Here is a 14,875-nt window from a genome sequence, read left to right as displayed (position 1 = left end):
GTCAATTTTATTTTTGTTGGGCCACTGGTTACAAAATTGATATATATATGGATTGTGCCTCCCTTTACTTCAGAAGCAAAAAAAGCCTCATAAGCTAGTTAAAATAGTACATAGACAGAGATTTAACTGTGTTTTTAAATATTTTTCTTCCAGTGCTAAGTATGTAAATCGAGGATTATTTCAAAAATAATTCTCTTACAAATGCCTTGAGAATAGTTATTTATCACCTAAGTGTTGATGATTCTGAAGTGTAACAAAATTTACCACATATGATAGGTTTGTCCTGTAGAATAGCTACTGAAATAATTAATTCATAATCTTTAAGTGTGGAGATGTGTTTAGTTGTACACTCTATACCATACGGTGATCACATTTGTGTTTTGGAAGCTAATATCCAAGTTTAGATAACAAATAGCAATATTTCTCTGAACTGAATATCAATGTTTCATCCTATAAAAATCAATATAAATAATTTAGAGTATAACATAGTTACACTGGCAGAACGCCTATAGAATTTATGCAGTCAGTCTAATTCAGAACTTAGTGATAAAACACACCTTATACCACATTTTGGCCAATTTTGCACAAATGTATACACATGATTTATTTTAAGTTCTCAGTGATGTGCCCATTTGAAGAATTACACTACGTTAAAGTGCGTAATGTTCATATTTTTTCATGCATGCAAATTATATTGGTTTAGATCAATAATATCAAGCAAAGCTAATAGGCAGTGAATAAATGCAGCAGTTGACGCAGCAGTTCATGTAGAGTGGCATGAAGGAGACCAGCAGCTCTGCTTAGAACAGGACACACATCCTCTGCAATGGTGGCAACACATGACAGGCCAGAGTCCCCAGCTACTCTTGCAGCAACTGACTCTTTAACATCTGAGGCTTCCACCCAGACAGAGCTCCAGGAGAAACATGCAGCTCTGCAGGTCTTGAACTGCAGGGAGTGCCTGGGGTCTCTTGCTGAGGCTGAGGCAGTGAGAGATGGACTTCTAGACTGCAGGAGATGTGCGCTCTTGATTGAGAAGCTATGCTGCCAGGTTAAGGAGCTATGGGAGGAAGTTAGCAGGCTGTGCAGCATCAGAGACAGTGAGAAAGAGATTGACTGGATCTTTTCTGAAACAGCTTCAAGAGCACAAACCCTGAACTTCTGAAGTAAGGGCAGGCATCATTTGTGCCTGTCAGAGTGAGAAGTGGAAACTTCCATGATGGCAAAGGCTGGAAGCTAGTGACTTCTGACACCAGAAAGAAGGCTCCTGCTTCACCATAAGATTGGCAATTACAGAACAGATTCAGTGCCTTCATAGCTGATGAGAGGTTGGAAGCGCTGTCTGATAAAGCACTGAAGCACCCAAGCCTGCTAAACCTGAGCCAGACAGTAGCACTGGGAGGAAGTGGCAAGTGATATTAGTGGGCAACTCCCTGCTATAAGGGATGGAGGCCCCCATCTGCTGACCTGACTTGTTGTCTAGAGAGGTTTGTTGCTTTCCAGGGACTTGGATCCAGGACACTGTGGACAGGCTATTGAGGCTTGTCCAGCCCTCAGTTATTAGCTCCTGCTGCTCTTCCACATAGGCACCAATGATACTACCATGAGTGGCCTGGAACATGTGAAGTGTGACTAAATGGCTCAAGAACAGTCATTCTCAGCCTGCAGGAAGTCAAGCAAAGGTTACAGGAGGCCTACATGGATGAATAGAGAGCTCCTGACAAAACCCAAACAAAAAAAGGAAGTATACAAGAGATGGAACTAGGGACAAGTGCTTGGAGGAATACAGACAATACACTGTTATTTGCTCCATGACCTTCCTGGAGATTGAGGTGAGGCTGACCAGCCTGCAGTTCCCCAGATTCCCCATCTTATCCTTCTTGAAGATAAGGAGTGTCATTTGCTTTCTTGCAGCCTTTAGGAACCTCTCACAATCACCAGAGCCTTTCAAAAATTGAAAGATTGAGGTTGACCTGGCTCTCTTGGACCCCTTTTCTCACCATGGCTATTTCCCTTGAGATTCTTCTAAATAGATTCTTGAATAAGCCAAACTCTGTTCTCCTGAAATAAACTTGTGTGGGTTGTGATCATGCTATTTTCTTGTTTTCCTCCTTGTAGAATCTTGAACTATAGCATTTCATGGTTGCTGCAGCCATGGCTGTCTCCAGCTTTCACATCCATGACCTGTTCTACGTGACCTCCAGAGCCATGTAGTCACACTTAATAAGTTCCTGGTCTCCCTGGACAATATCATTGGTACTCTGTGGAAGAGCAGCAGACAGTAATAGTGTGAGGGCCAGACAGGCCTTGATAGCCTCTCCATAATGTCCTGAATATGAGCCCCTGGCAAGGAGCAAAGCTCCCTCAAGTGAGCAGATGGGGGCCTCTGTCCCTGCGGCAGGGAGTCTCCCACTACTAACACTCACTGCGTCCTCTCAGTGCTCCTGATTTGCTCAGGCTCACCCACACAGATGCTACATTTGGCAGTGCTCCTAGGTTATCATCAGCTATGAGGGTGATAAACCTATACCACAGTTGCAAGTCTTCAGGTGAAGCAGGAGCCTTGCATCTTATACCAGAAGTCACTGGCTTCCAGCCTTTGCCATCATGGGAGTTTCCACTTTCCAACCCTCACAGGTACTGATTCTGCCTGCCCATCCACTACAGTTGGGGGTTTGGACTCTTGAAGCTGCAAGATCTTGAAGATGATCCAGCTGATCTCTTTCTCATTCTTTCTGATGCTGCACCTTCTGCTGATCTCTTCCCACAGCTCCTTCACTTGGCAGCATAGCTCCTCAACAACTGCAACCCTCCTACTGTCCGGAAAACTATCTACTCTAGACTTGGCAAGAGGCTCCAGGTACTTCCTGCAGCCTGAGGCTTGCAGAGCTCTGTTCTCTTCTGTCAGAGTCAAAGCTTCTAATGTTGCAGGGAAAGTTGCTCCAGGATCAGGAGCCATGCCCTGTGGCAATACCACCATAGCTGAAGACAGGTAGGCTGGTCTGAGCAGTGTTGCTAAGCACTTCTGTGCACCCTTTGGTGCAAACTGCTGCCTCCACTGCTGTGTCTATTAGCTGGACTCTGACCAACTCACTCTAGCTGACCCTGCTTTGAGCAAAGAGGATTGGGCTAGATGATCTCCAGCAGTCCCTTCCAATCTCAGCTGTTCAGTGATTCTGTGAACAGTAATCTTTGCTGCCTGGTTTTCAGAACTATCACAGTCATCATGGCCAAACAGGAAAAATTGCTTATATGTTAGAAATGTAAGTATTCTCATTTTAGACATTTAGAAGAGGGAACTAATGGTTATATATTAATAGAGTAATGAGGAATTGTATGTTTTAACTTTTTCAAAGATATTTCTGAACATTCTCAGCATTTTCATTTTTCCTTTCAGTGGCATACATAGTATAAAGCTCTGTTAAATGTAATGACCAATTATTCACACAATCTGAAACTGCTGCAATAGAGTTTATTATTCTTTGTCTATATTACAGTATAATGTCTATAACAATATAATCATGGAAGCTGATTCTCTTTCACTCACTGTTTATTAATCCAACCAGAAAGCAGACTGGAATTTCTCTTTGGATTTTACTTTAAATGAAATAAGTACTTAAAATCTGCTTCAAATCAGTACACTGATGTTTTCAAAGTTATACAAGCACACTTCCCCTTTCCATTTAGCTGTTTTGGACTAACCCAAAACTCCATAATCTCTTGACATTTTAATCTATATTAGCCTCATTTGAAAATGCACATTTTAAATCTTACCATTAGAGAACACTGATAATGAATATTGTCCTAAAACTCCTTCTACAGTGCCTTTCAGCATGATTTAATAACAGATTAACACTAGTCACATTAATTAAACTTGCATGAACCCACCATGAAGCTTAAAAAAATTCCCTCAGATGCCCAGTATAAGCTTGCACAAATGATTGTTTACTGAGAAAAATGAAGCCGTCACTGAATAAATTGTCAAACAAATGTCATAATCATGTTCCCTAATATGGACGGATGCCCTCGCTCTGCAGGCTGTAAGCCAGGGCAGGGCAGTCAGAATAGATCAACCAGCCTGTGTCTTACTGTCTGCTGCTTTCTTCCCATACAGCCCTAGGCCATGGCAGAGTATAGATCGGGGCCTCTTCACTGTCACATGACTGAATGTGCACCATTTTCAAACAAAATTAAGGCATTGCCCATGTACAAGAATGTCAGTCCACAATGGTAGCTCCACAATTGTCCCATCATGACCAGATGGCTATCTATCATGAGATAGATACAGAGAGGCAGGAGCAAGTGCTATATTCTGATCAATGGTAGATGCATTTTCAGCCTTGTGTCAAGGAAACCCTTTAGTACTTCTATGAAAGTTAAGTGTCTCACCCGTACCAAAAAGTTAGAAACAACTGCTTCAAAATGTTGTTTCATTAATGTATGATTTTTAGCTGTCAAGATTGCCAAAATCATGAAAAATGTTCTAGCTTATCTTTTGCTGTGTTTTAAATTGAAGGCTAATAAATGAAAGATTTTCGTAAACTTGCATAATGCTGCAAGAGAATTGCAAAAGTAGTTTTGAAAATTAACAAGTAGTTGTTCATTTATTTAAAAGATTAGGAACCTTAGCTTTAACCAAAAAAAAGGTTTTTTTTCACCAAATAAAGTCAGTGAAGCAGAAATTTTAAGATCATTCTCTCTCATATTCTCAACAGTGAAAAATTTACATAAGAAACAGAGAGAGGCTAATATGAATAGGCAGAGAGAAGGGAGGGAAGAGGCAGAAGAGGTACATGAAAAGGCCGGTGTAGGGGTCCAAAAAACAACAACAAAAGATACCAAATTTTGAATCAAATGCAGCACTATTGGAGGTATGTGATTTAATTTTCATTAGACTTGTTACATTTCTGAAGGGAACAGTTTTCGGAACATACTGTAAAAGGCTCAAGTTTAAGAAGGTAATGAAGGAAAGTTCTGGAGCTTAAGTGAGACAATACGAAGTTTTATATTGAATCAAGGTAGTAGGAAGCAGAGAAGTCAAAAAAGGAAAGATGACCGAAGATATCAAAATACACCAAATTTAATATTGGTAGCATAATATAGTATTTAATGTTAAAGATGAGAACATATCTTTGGGTTCTTATGATCAGGAATAGCACTCTGTGCTTCAGCACTTCTTCATCTTAATACCTAAGCAGGTCGTGAGAATATTTTTAAAGCTAGTGAGAGTTATATATATAATGGATTTTAAGCGAGAGTAATAGAACATTAAATGTATAAGCTGATCTCAGAATTCATATTTAATTTTGCTATAAAAATGGCAGGTGAGTTGTTTCAACAAATTCTCAGGAGAAAGCATTAAAAAGAGTGATGAAATGAATATGGAATTTGTAGGACTGTGTTATGTAAAGGGCAGTACTGATGAATTTAGAGGCTTCTACTTTCAGCGAGTGTTTATTAAATTAAGACAGTATGTGTAAAAGATTGAGTGAAGCCTGCACGTTGCAGTGCCATTGTTCTTCCTTTTTTTCTATAATTAAATACTCCAACAAGAAATTATCAGCCAGCCTAAGCCACAGAGGCCAGAAGCACTCATACATCAGACACAGTCTGGATCACAGAGAAATCAAACATAATTCCTTTTGCATCCTCAGTAAGCTACAGTCTCAGAAAAATTGAAGTAAAGCTGTGGTGCTATCATTTCAAAATACATGCACAGACGAAGTACAAAACATGACTTAAATAGATAGCATTATGTTTCTTACCCTTTGACCAGTAAATAGCTCTGTGGTATACCTTCCTCACAGTGTGGGAAGCAAGGCCTGATCCTTCGTTTTTCTGTTGGCCATAAGCCAAGATATCTGTATTAGCCTTTCAGTTAGCCTTTCTCATATTTTTGCATGGTAGATGAGTACAGTATGAGCCTGAAACAAAAAGCATTTGAAGGTTCTGGCAAACTAACAGTGTCTGCAAATAGTTACAGAGACAGATATTCTGTGTGTTCTGGAAAGCAAGATACTATGTAACGAATTAGAAGTTCATGTAATTTGAAAAAAAATCAAAATCTGTTATTATTTTAAGAAGAGATATTTCATAGAAAGTAAAATCTGATTTTACCATTAATAAAATACTAGAAAGTGAAATAGCAAAACGTTTTTTCGCATAACATTATCAAAAATAGGATTATTTTTGGCATTTGTGACTTACAGAATTTTGGAATGAAGGTTTAAATCCCATAACTGAAATTCAGTGCAGCATGTTATCACATGTCTGATTGGCAGTTTCAGAATACACTCTAGATATATTTATAAAATAAGCTGTGATTAACATTTGCAGTATCTTGCAAGATACCATATTTTTAAATTAATGAGTAAATTTGGATTTTCAGTGGCTATTATATAATCTAAAAAAGTGATAAAAGTGACAATGGGAATTTGAGAGCAGTCAGCAACCAAGAATTTACACTTAGTACTATATCAGAAATATTTGTTCTTTGTATTTAATATAGAAGCTAGTTTTGAAAATAAAATCAAGATTACATATTTGTTCATCTTCTAAGAAAAAGATAACTAAATGACTAAATGTGATTACATAAATCTTGTTCTGTAAAGTATAATATTTTAAATATTTTTGTATAATGTAATGAACTGCTTACATACAGTGTTTCTCAGCATAAACTGTAAAAATCTATGCACTTCTGTCCATATTACTAATGCATTTGATTGAGTGAATTTTAAATGTTTCAAGATTGCTAAACTCTTCAGTTATACAGAAAACTTTTTTAAAAGTGCTTTTTTAAAATAAATCCTGAGTAATCAGTCAAATATTCTTTTTAGTGAAATAGGTTGTGTGTCCTCTAAGGCTGTTATATACTATATTACCTACTTAAAATATCTGCTGTTACACTGCAAGTATGCATTAGCTGCTACATTACAAGTGAAATAATCTTATGATTTAGCTTTTTTCTAAACTTCCTATTTCCATTTTCTGCTTTTTTGTTCACTTTTGTTATGTATGCTTTCACTACATAATTAAAAAAAAACCAAGATACTTAGAAAGCTGTATCAGAGTAATGTTTTGCTAATAGGTTTACTTAAGAGTGATTTGCTGAGTTACAACTTTAAGAAAATGTAATAGCAAAGAGAAATAACAAATAAGTTGTTTAAAACAACATTTTTGAAGAACCTCAAATTTTCATTTTCAGTTTAAAGAGTGTAATTCTCATTATATATTTATTTAATGTTTCTTATTTTGCTTTGCAAGATGTATTTGTGGACTATGGTAACTCAAGGTCAGAAATCTTTAAATATAAAACCCTACAAAAAACTCAGGAGGAAAAAGTAAAAAGATGCAAAGGCTGCAATTACACTTAAGATCAAAATTTCAAAACAAAACATTCGCAAATCCCGTGATCAACAAAAGATCATCAGTTCTGGAAGTAAATATTTTAGAACCCAGCTTGTCTTTTTTTTTTTTCAAGATTGAGCTGAGCTAAGAAATAGGAGAAATATTTTACTATGATTGCAATCCCAATTACAGTTGTGTGAGTAATAGAAAAGCTATATTCATCTAAGCTTTCTCTGCTTAGCTTCTCTCCCTCAGAAGTTTTTTTTTCTTTCTCCCTTCTCCCTTAATGTTTGATTAATAACTCATCAAAAAGTTTTTTTAAAAATTGCTAAGCAGTTGATATCAGTGGCTCTTTTTCGTCACTTGAAAGGGGATTATTCTTCTTGAAACATCACTGAACATCACTTCTGTCATGTAGCCATGAAATAATTGCTTGCTGAAAACATAAAATACTTCTGTGACAATTTGGTAATGCCCTCCTACTATTTATTATTCACTTCCATGTAGATGAACACAGTGTTTAACTGGACTAGCTTGATTATTACTGTTAATAAAAAATGTTTTGTAATCACTACATGCTTATGACTGCCAGTACATAAAAAGTAAATCAACATTAGCTTAGTTTTTGGAAGACGCTGAACTTTTTGAAAAGAATGGCAGAATTTATTTCTTAATAGAACAGACTCAGTATCAGGACTGTTAATTGTAAGAAAGATAGCTTCCATTTTCATGTTACCACAGAAATTCTTAAGTAAAACTTTTCATTCTCTGTCAAGATAATAAATGTCCAGTGTCAAGGAATAATGAGCATGAAAAGAAAATAAAGCATATAAGACTGATACCTAACATAGAATATTGCATGGATGTATGTAATATCTTGTATATAAGAGGTGTAATGATCCAGTTAATCAGATAGTATTTGTGGAATAAGGCATATGGGGGATCTTATCAATGTGTATAAGTACGTGAAGGGAGGGTGTCAAGGGGATGGGGACAAACTCTTTTCAGTTGTCCCATGCGACAGGACAAGAGGCAATGGGCAGAAATTGAAGCACAGGAAGTTCTGCCTGAATGTGATGGGGAATTTCTTCCCTGTGAGAGTGATGGAGCACTGGACCAGGTTGCCCAGGGAAGTTGTGGAGTCTCCTTCTCAGGAGATATTCAAGGCCCGCCTGGATGTAACCCTGTCCAACATGTTCTAGGTGACCCTGGTTGAGCAGGGGGGGGGTGGACTAGATGATCTCCAGAGGTCCCTTCCAACCTTACCGATTCTATGATTTTACGATTCAATGATTCTGTTTTGCCTGCCATAATCTAATGATACCAGTGAGAAGCAATTTCTATCCTTTGTTGGACCTGGTTATTTAAACTAGGTTCATCAAAGCAAGAGCTGTATCTAGCAACATAGTTTATAGTGCCCAGTACAATCTTGCAGTAGCAAGTGCACTACTGCTTATTATACTGCACACTGGTACAGATATTAAAAGCAATGATTCATTCAGCTAAATGAAGATTTTCAGGAATTCCAGTACTTCTAAAACAATAGGGTAGACAGGAGTCTCGGAAGAGTGGTGCCTTTACTGTAAAATCTCAGAGACGATACTGAAGCTATTGTTACAGCTGTGATCCAGTGTCAAAAAGGGGGAATATGTTACTTACTTCAAAGACAGCAAGGCCGTATGGAGTATTATGAATTAAACAAAGAATATGTGGTATATCGTCGTAGTTTCCCTGAGTTCAATAAAAAGACATTGCATGTTCTTTTCTAGAATTCTAACCTGATTCATCAGAAGGTGTCTCCTCCTATGGAGCGACAAGGATCTCCAATCCTATCATTCATTACTCTTGAACAATTCAATGCTATTCTCCTTGTTCAGAGTGTCCATCAGTCACTTGCTTCTTTAAGTAAAGTCATTAGAGGTACCTCATTATTGACTTCTGAAGTACAAAGACTAGCAAGTGCTCTGCTGAATCAGAAGGTAAGTAATTCTTCATGAATTAACATTATAAGCAATGAAGAATGAAAATGAGGAAATTAAACAAAATTCTGATTTATATTTTCATAGCACTATTTGCTCTAAGTTCTTTATTTACAATGACTATAAAATAGATTTGTGAATTCCAGAGAATCCTGATCTTTAAAAGAATCTTTGAAGTAGTGATTATGGTTAGCATTCAAAACCAGTTCTCAGATGTGAAACGAAGGATTATTATTGTCTAAATGCCAGTCAGTCGTCTTTGTACAGAGAAATTTATTTCTCTCCTTCAGTGGAGGGCTGACTACATTACAAGCAAGTATTATTAAGTAGTCACAAACAACTTCAAATATTAAAACAAAGCTTTTTTCTTGTAGCTTTGGATTCAGACACATTTGCTGTGCAGCTACTATACCTGACAAATTGCTGCTAGATTGTTTGAGGATAAGTAAATTCATCACATAGTAACCTTCTGAATACGTGTTGAATAATAAGAATGCTTTCTTGATATTGGATTGAAAGCATCCAGTTATCTTATGTATGTATTCTTAATTTATTGCATAACTGAAGCAACTTTTTTTCTAGAATGAAAAGCCAGAAAAATGTTGCTTCAAGTACTTGCTGACGCTTCTGAGTGTATTATATACTCTCATCAAACTCTCTTAAGACAAATCCAATAAAATTAGAAATTGTGGAATAGTATTTCCATTTCAAAGCCAAATCATGTTAGATAAGTCAAGTATATTAAGATGCCTGTAAAACGTGTAAATCTGTGACTTTTCTCTATTTTTGCAGTTTCTTAAAATTTCAGTTTCACTACAGTGGTAATGACAACAATTTGCACTTTGTATTTATTCAGTATGGATTATTGCCATGCAACACAAGACAAGGTGTACCTGCCTACAATAATGAGGAAGTTAGAAGTATTACGAAGCACTGAGGTTTGGTCTGGACTAAATAGGATAGGAATTTGTTTTGTTTTTCTTTTGAGAACCAAAATCTTACGATGCAGTGAATAGGTTCAAAAATAAAGCTTAAGTTGCTGAATATTGATAAACATCTGGTGTAGCTGTTAGTCAGATAGAAAGCCAATAGATAGGAAGATGAATTTTGAAGAAAGCATCCTCCAAAGACTTGAGAATGAAATTGTGACTTCTAATGTTTTGCTGCATATATAATCTCCTGTTTTTTCTACTCCAGTCCTTCCTCGAAGGAAGAGTGGTAAGGTTTCAGCACCCATCTGGGAGGTGTCTATCAATATCAGGAGCTGGTATTAGTTATCCAAGATGGTACTTGAAATCATTGCATTACATGAATTTCTGCATATTCTTGATATATAAGAAGCAAAAAAAAATCATATATGCTTTTCTCCATGTTTTTCAGAATCCAACAGGGCTTGTTTTTAAATTAGAGCTATTAATGACTGCATATTTACATGCTTCATCATTAATGACTGGATAATAGGATTCAGCCACAGTTACTATATTTGGAATATCTTCATGTACAGAACAAGTACTATAACATCAATTTTATGCATTTATTTACCTGTCAAATTTCTAATCAAAATAAGAATTAGTGTTCTTTGTCTTCTGAGATAAACAAAATAGCATTAATGAGCAAAATTTTAGTACAATTAGAGAAAGTTATAATTTTCATGTTAGCAGTCTGATTGAATTTTTGTTACTGAGCAAGGGAATATGGCTTGAATGTGTGCTTTAGGCAATACACTTAAATTTAGAGCAGCAGAAGCTCTGAAGCCAGGCAGTGTCATGAAAATGTACTTAAAGCTTCTGTGCGTTTGTATCTCCCCAAAACAGCAGTTCAGTAGCTCCTGCAACACTGAGCAAAGTGTTTCTAGCATCTCATCTGCTTGCTTAACCCCTTACCTTGTCACAGATCACTTTATTGGATTGTGGTCATAAAGCAGTTCCAGAAGCATTTAGGAGAAGCTGATGCTGCTCTATTATAACTGCGGCAGCTAAACCTCAACCTATATATTACCTTAAAGTGATTTGTTTCAGGTATTTTCTATACACTGTTCTAGTTTGATTTCACATGGTCATATATTTGGTAATAAAGGGCTTTTTTTTTTTTTTTTTTTTTTTTTGAATACTTAGATTTTGAAAGCAGCAAGATCATAGTTCTTTTAAAATCATAGCTCCTGAAGAAGCTACTAGAATATCAATATAAATGTGACACATATGCTATTTCTTTCAAAATTAGAGAAACTTACAGTAATACATTAGCATCTTTAGATGAATGCTTTCTAAATGATAGATTGCTGAGCTGTCTGTAAATGCGTATTCCATTTCTCAGTGAAAATCTGTAATATGAACGTGTTTTTTACTGCTTATTATTTCCAAGTGTGTTCTTTCACATTTCAAAGCCTCATTAGTTTCTGAATTTAGTAGAAAGTTTCTATTGATACTTGATAAAATTAATCTACATTTAACCAGAGATATGTAAATTCCTGAAGTCTCTGGCAAGGCCACTCTTGCACATCTTTTGACTTCATCTCAGGCTCCTTTTCCAGGCTCATTGTCTCTACAAACTGCAAACCTGTTTTTTAGAGTACTCAAAATCAGTCCACATGTACTGTGTAATCATATTGATTATGTTAGGAGATTTTCAAACATTCTAAATTCAGGGAAATTATCAGCACCTTATCACTAATCAGTGTTATAAGATGTTGCAGTTTGTTAGAGAATCTTCCAAAATGTGAGAATAATTCTTTCTCTATTCAGAAGTTTTCAAAAAAGTTTCATAGCTATGCAAAAAAACATGAGGTTAACTGTGCTTTATTCAATTATTCAATTCATTATTAATTAGTTTCCACAGATCTAGAACTTTTCTATTTTTTGTCTATAAAATGTGGCGTGGAGTGGCCATCTTTGAAAAGATACCTCCAAAGTGGCCTACTTTGAAAGATACATCTTACTTTGAAAGACATTTTTTTCTTATGAACTTCTGCGGTCAGAGTTTGAAATTTTGTTCAGCACATATGCTATTAGATTGTGAACTTTCTTGAAAAACTAACCATAAATGTTAAACACTATAAACTGAGATGCTCAGCATCTTCTGTATTGTGTGATATTCCCTTGATAATAAATTATATCAGTTCTCTTTTACTTAAGTAGGAACTTCTTGCAGAAACAAATTTCAGTGTGCTTTACAGATTCTTGTGGAGTACAATTAATAAGTTTTTCTCCTTGTTTTAAAAGGAGGAAATCTAAAAAAAACTTGAATCTTTTAAACCTTTCTTTTTTTTAGTCAATGAGAAATCTGTTTCATTTTCAGATGCAGAAGGTTATACAAACACAGACAATGGAAACATGATATTGCAGAGGAATTTTACCAGATTAACTTCACCACAGGTCTGCAGTGCTGCATGTTCTAGGAAGTGGCAGTAAAGACATGGGAACCTGCAGCTGTGGTTGAAGAGATGGCAGATAGTGGCTTTCAGGGGAAGAATCAATTTAGGCCTCTTTAAGGTGTTTGTGGGACTTACATTACGTATCTTTATTGAATAGCAGAGGTTCTTACAAGTTCTTCATCAAGATTATAGTCCATATAAAGAATGTTCAACAGAGTAAGAAGTTCCATTAGCAGTTTCATGTTTTGATTGTTATATTACTTGTATTATCTTTTTTCTTTGTAGATATATTTGATATACCAATTATTTAATTTCATTCAAATTGCTAGATTAAAATGTAGTGGTGATGGTTTTGAAATGGATGCTTTCAGTAAATATTTGAAATGGATGCTTTCAGTAAATACATTTTATTTCAGTGTCCCATCACATGGCAAAGCAAGTGGGAAGGTCCAGAAGATCCTTTACAGTATCTTAGAGGTCTTGTAGCTCGAACACTTGCCATACAGGTAATTTTAAAGAGCCATTTTACCTCAGTATGTTAATGTTCAGTGACATAGTATAAGGAAGTAATAGGAATTTTTAAACAAATAATTTTAACTGTATGTGTATTTGAATATAACTCGCAAGACAAATTGCCTATAAGCCATATATGCATCAGGTAATGAATCTACATGGAGGAGTTGAATTGCAGCACTAGAAATGTTGGCATGAACTTCTTGCTTTAACTTTCTGAGAACTCTATATTATCCAATTTTCTCAAAGTCATGAAGACTGGAGGAAGCAATTTTTACAAACTAGTATTCTTTGTCATGATAAGTACTACAGCATGCTTTGTAGAAGTATATTAGACTATCATATCAATATTAATCCTAAGATACCAATTTCTAGGTGGCCAAGATAATAGGCATCTGTATACCTATAAATACAATGTTATTAGCTAAATTTATTATGATTGACACCACCATTAATTTAAGATAGCTGTGCAGTATGGTTAAGTATATATTTCCACCTAAAATAAAGACAATAATTCATAGTATGTGCAGACAGATGATGTGGAAGAGAGCATACTTAAGAATCTAGGGTGGATATCATAGGATCTTATGAACAAAGGCAGATAAATGGCCTTAAGAAAGACACAGAGAGGCCCTTTGAATAGGGATCCTGGCTGAAAAACATCATGGTTACAAGCAAGGAAACTACATCTTTTTTCTTTTTATTTCTTTAATACTTGAAAAAGGAGGGCTGGCATGTTCCTGGACACAATCAGAATCCCATTACAGATTGCCAAAATGATTATCAATCCCTACACTTGTTATGCTTATAAGTGGTCATAGGCTATTCACATATCAGAGGAACAGAAAGAAAGATCAATCAATAGCTAGGAAATAAAGCAGAATCTACATACCACCAAGCAATTTGGGCTCTCAACCTCGAGGAGTTTCCTGGTCAGGTGTCCACAAACCAGGGAGGAGGCGACTTGCATCTGTCTCTCCAAGAGTAAGTCCCCTTTCCTTACCTATAGATATACCTGACAGTGGTGACCACGAGTCATATGCTTTGTTCAGCTGGTGGAACTAACATGTGGTTCAGATGAAACAAAGATGTGGTTCCAGGTGGTCAGTTCTTGGCAGATTTTCCTGATCACAGGACAATGCAGCTGTCCAAGTTCTATTAATAAAGCAAGTTGTATCAGCCCTCAGGTATCCGCTCACATTAATAACAGTGGCTGGAGGGCAGCCTGTGGAAGCAGGTGTACCTTTGGTGTAACAGTGGGGTTCAGTGCAGCCTCCCCTACAGCACCCTCTGGCCCTGACTGTCCTAATACCTTATCAGACTCCAAATTTTCATAGCAGTTCTGTCAAAAAAGACGAAAGCACACTATTAAACTCAATGTAACTTTACTACTGTATGTGCTATTGTATTTTTTACTTATTCCACACAAGCAGTACTGTTTTCATCAACAAATCTTTCTTTTCCTTTAAAGACCATTTTTATACCCTATGTATATTATGTGACATAATATAATAGCTCATTGTAAATTTATATCAAATTTTGCTCAGCTACAGTCAGATGTAACTTTGAGATCTATTGCTGCTGATTTAGGCACCCCAGAGAATTAAAATTACTTTTATTTTATTTTATTTTATTTTATTTTTTTTACTATGTGTCTGTATATCCA

At 36.1% G+C, this 14,875-nt stretch overlaps 1 protein-coding gene across 1 annotated transcript in view; it reads left to right on the top strand.

Moving 5' to 3' along the window:
• The window catches only part of DYNC2H1 (dynein cytoplasmic 2 heavy chain 1), a 167,775-nt gene that overhangs the window by 128,489 nt on the left and 24,411 nt on the right, over positions 1–14,875 (top strand). The window contains exons 84-85 of the mRNA XM_062567281.1: positions 9,117–9,326; positions 13,113–13,202. Coding sequence (XP_062423265.1) covers positions 9,117–9,326; positions 13,113–13,202 — 300 coding nt within the window. The remainder of the gene's footprint in view (positions 1–9,116; positions 9,327–13,112; positions 13,203–14,875) is intronic.

The sequence above is a fragment of the Rhea pennata genome, chromosome 1 (genome assembly GCF_028389875.1).
Source record: "Rhea pennata isolate bPtePen1 chromosome 1, bPtePen1.pri, whole genome shotgun sequence".
Classification (NCBI taxonomy): Eukaryota; Metazoa; Chordata; class Aves; order Rheiformes; family Rheidae; genus Rhea; species Rhea pennata.
Note: the sequence above shows the minus strand (reverse complement) of the source record. Positions and strands in the feature narration are given on the sequence as shown.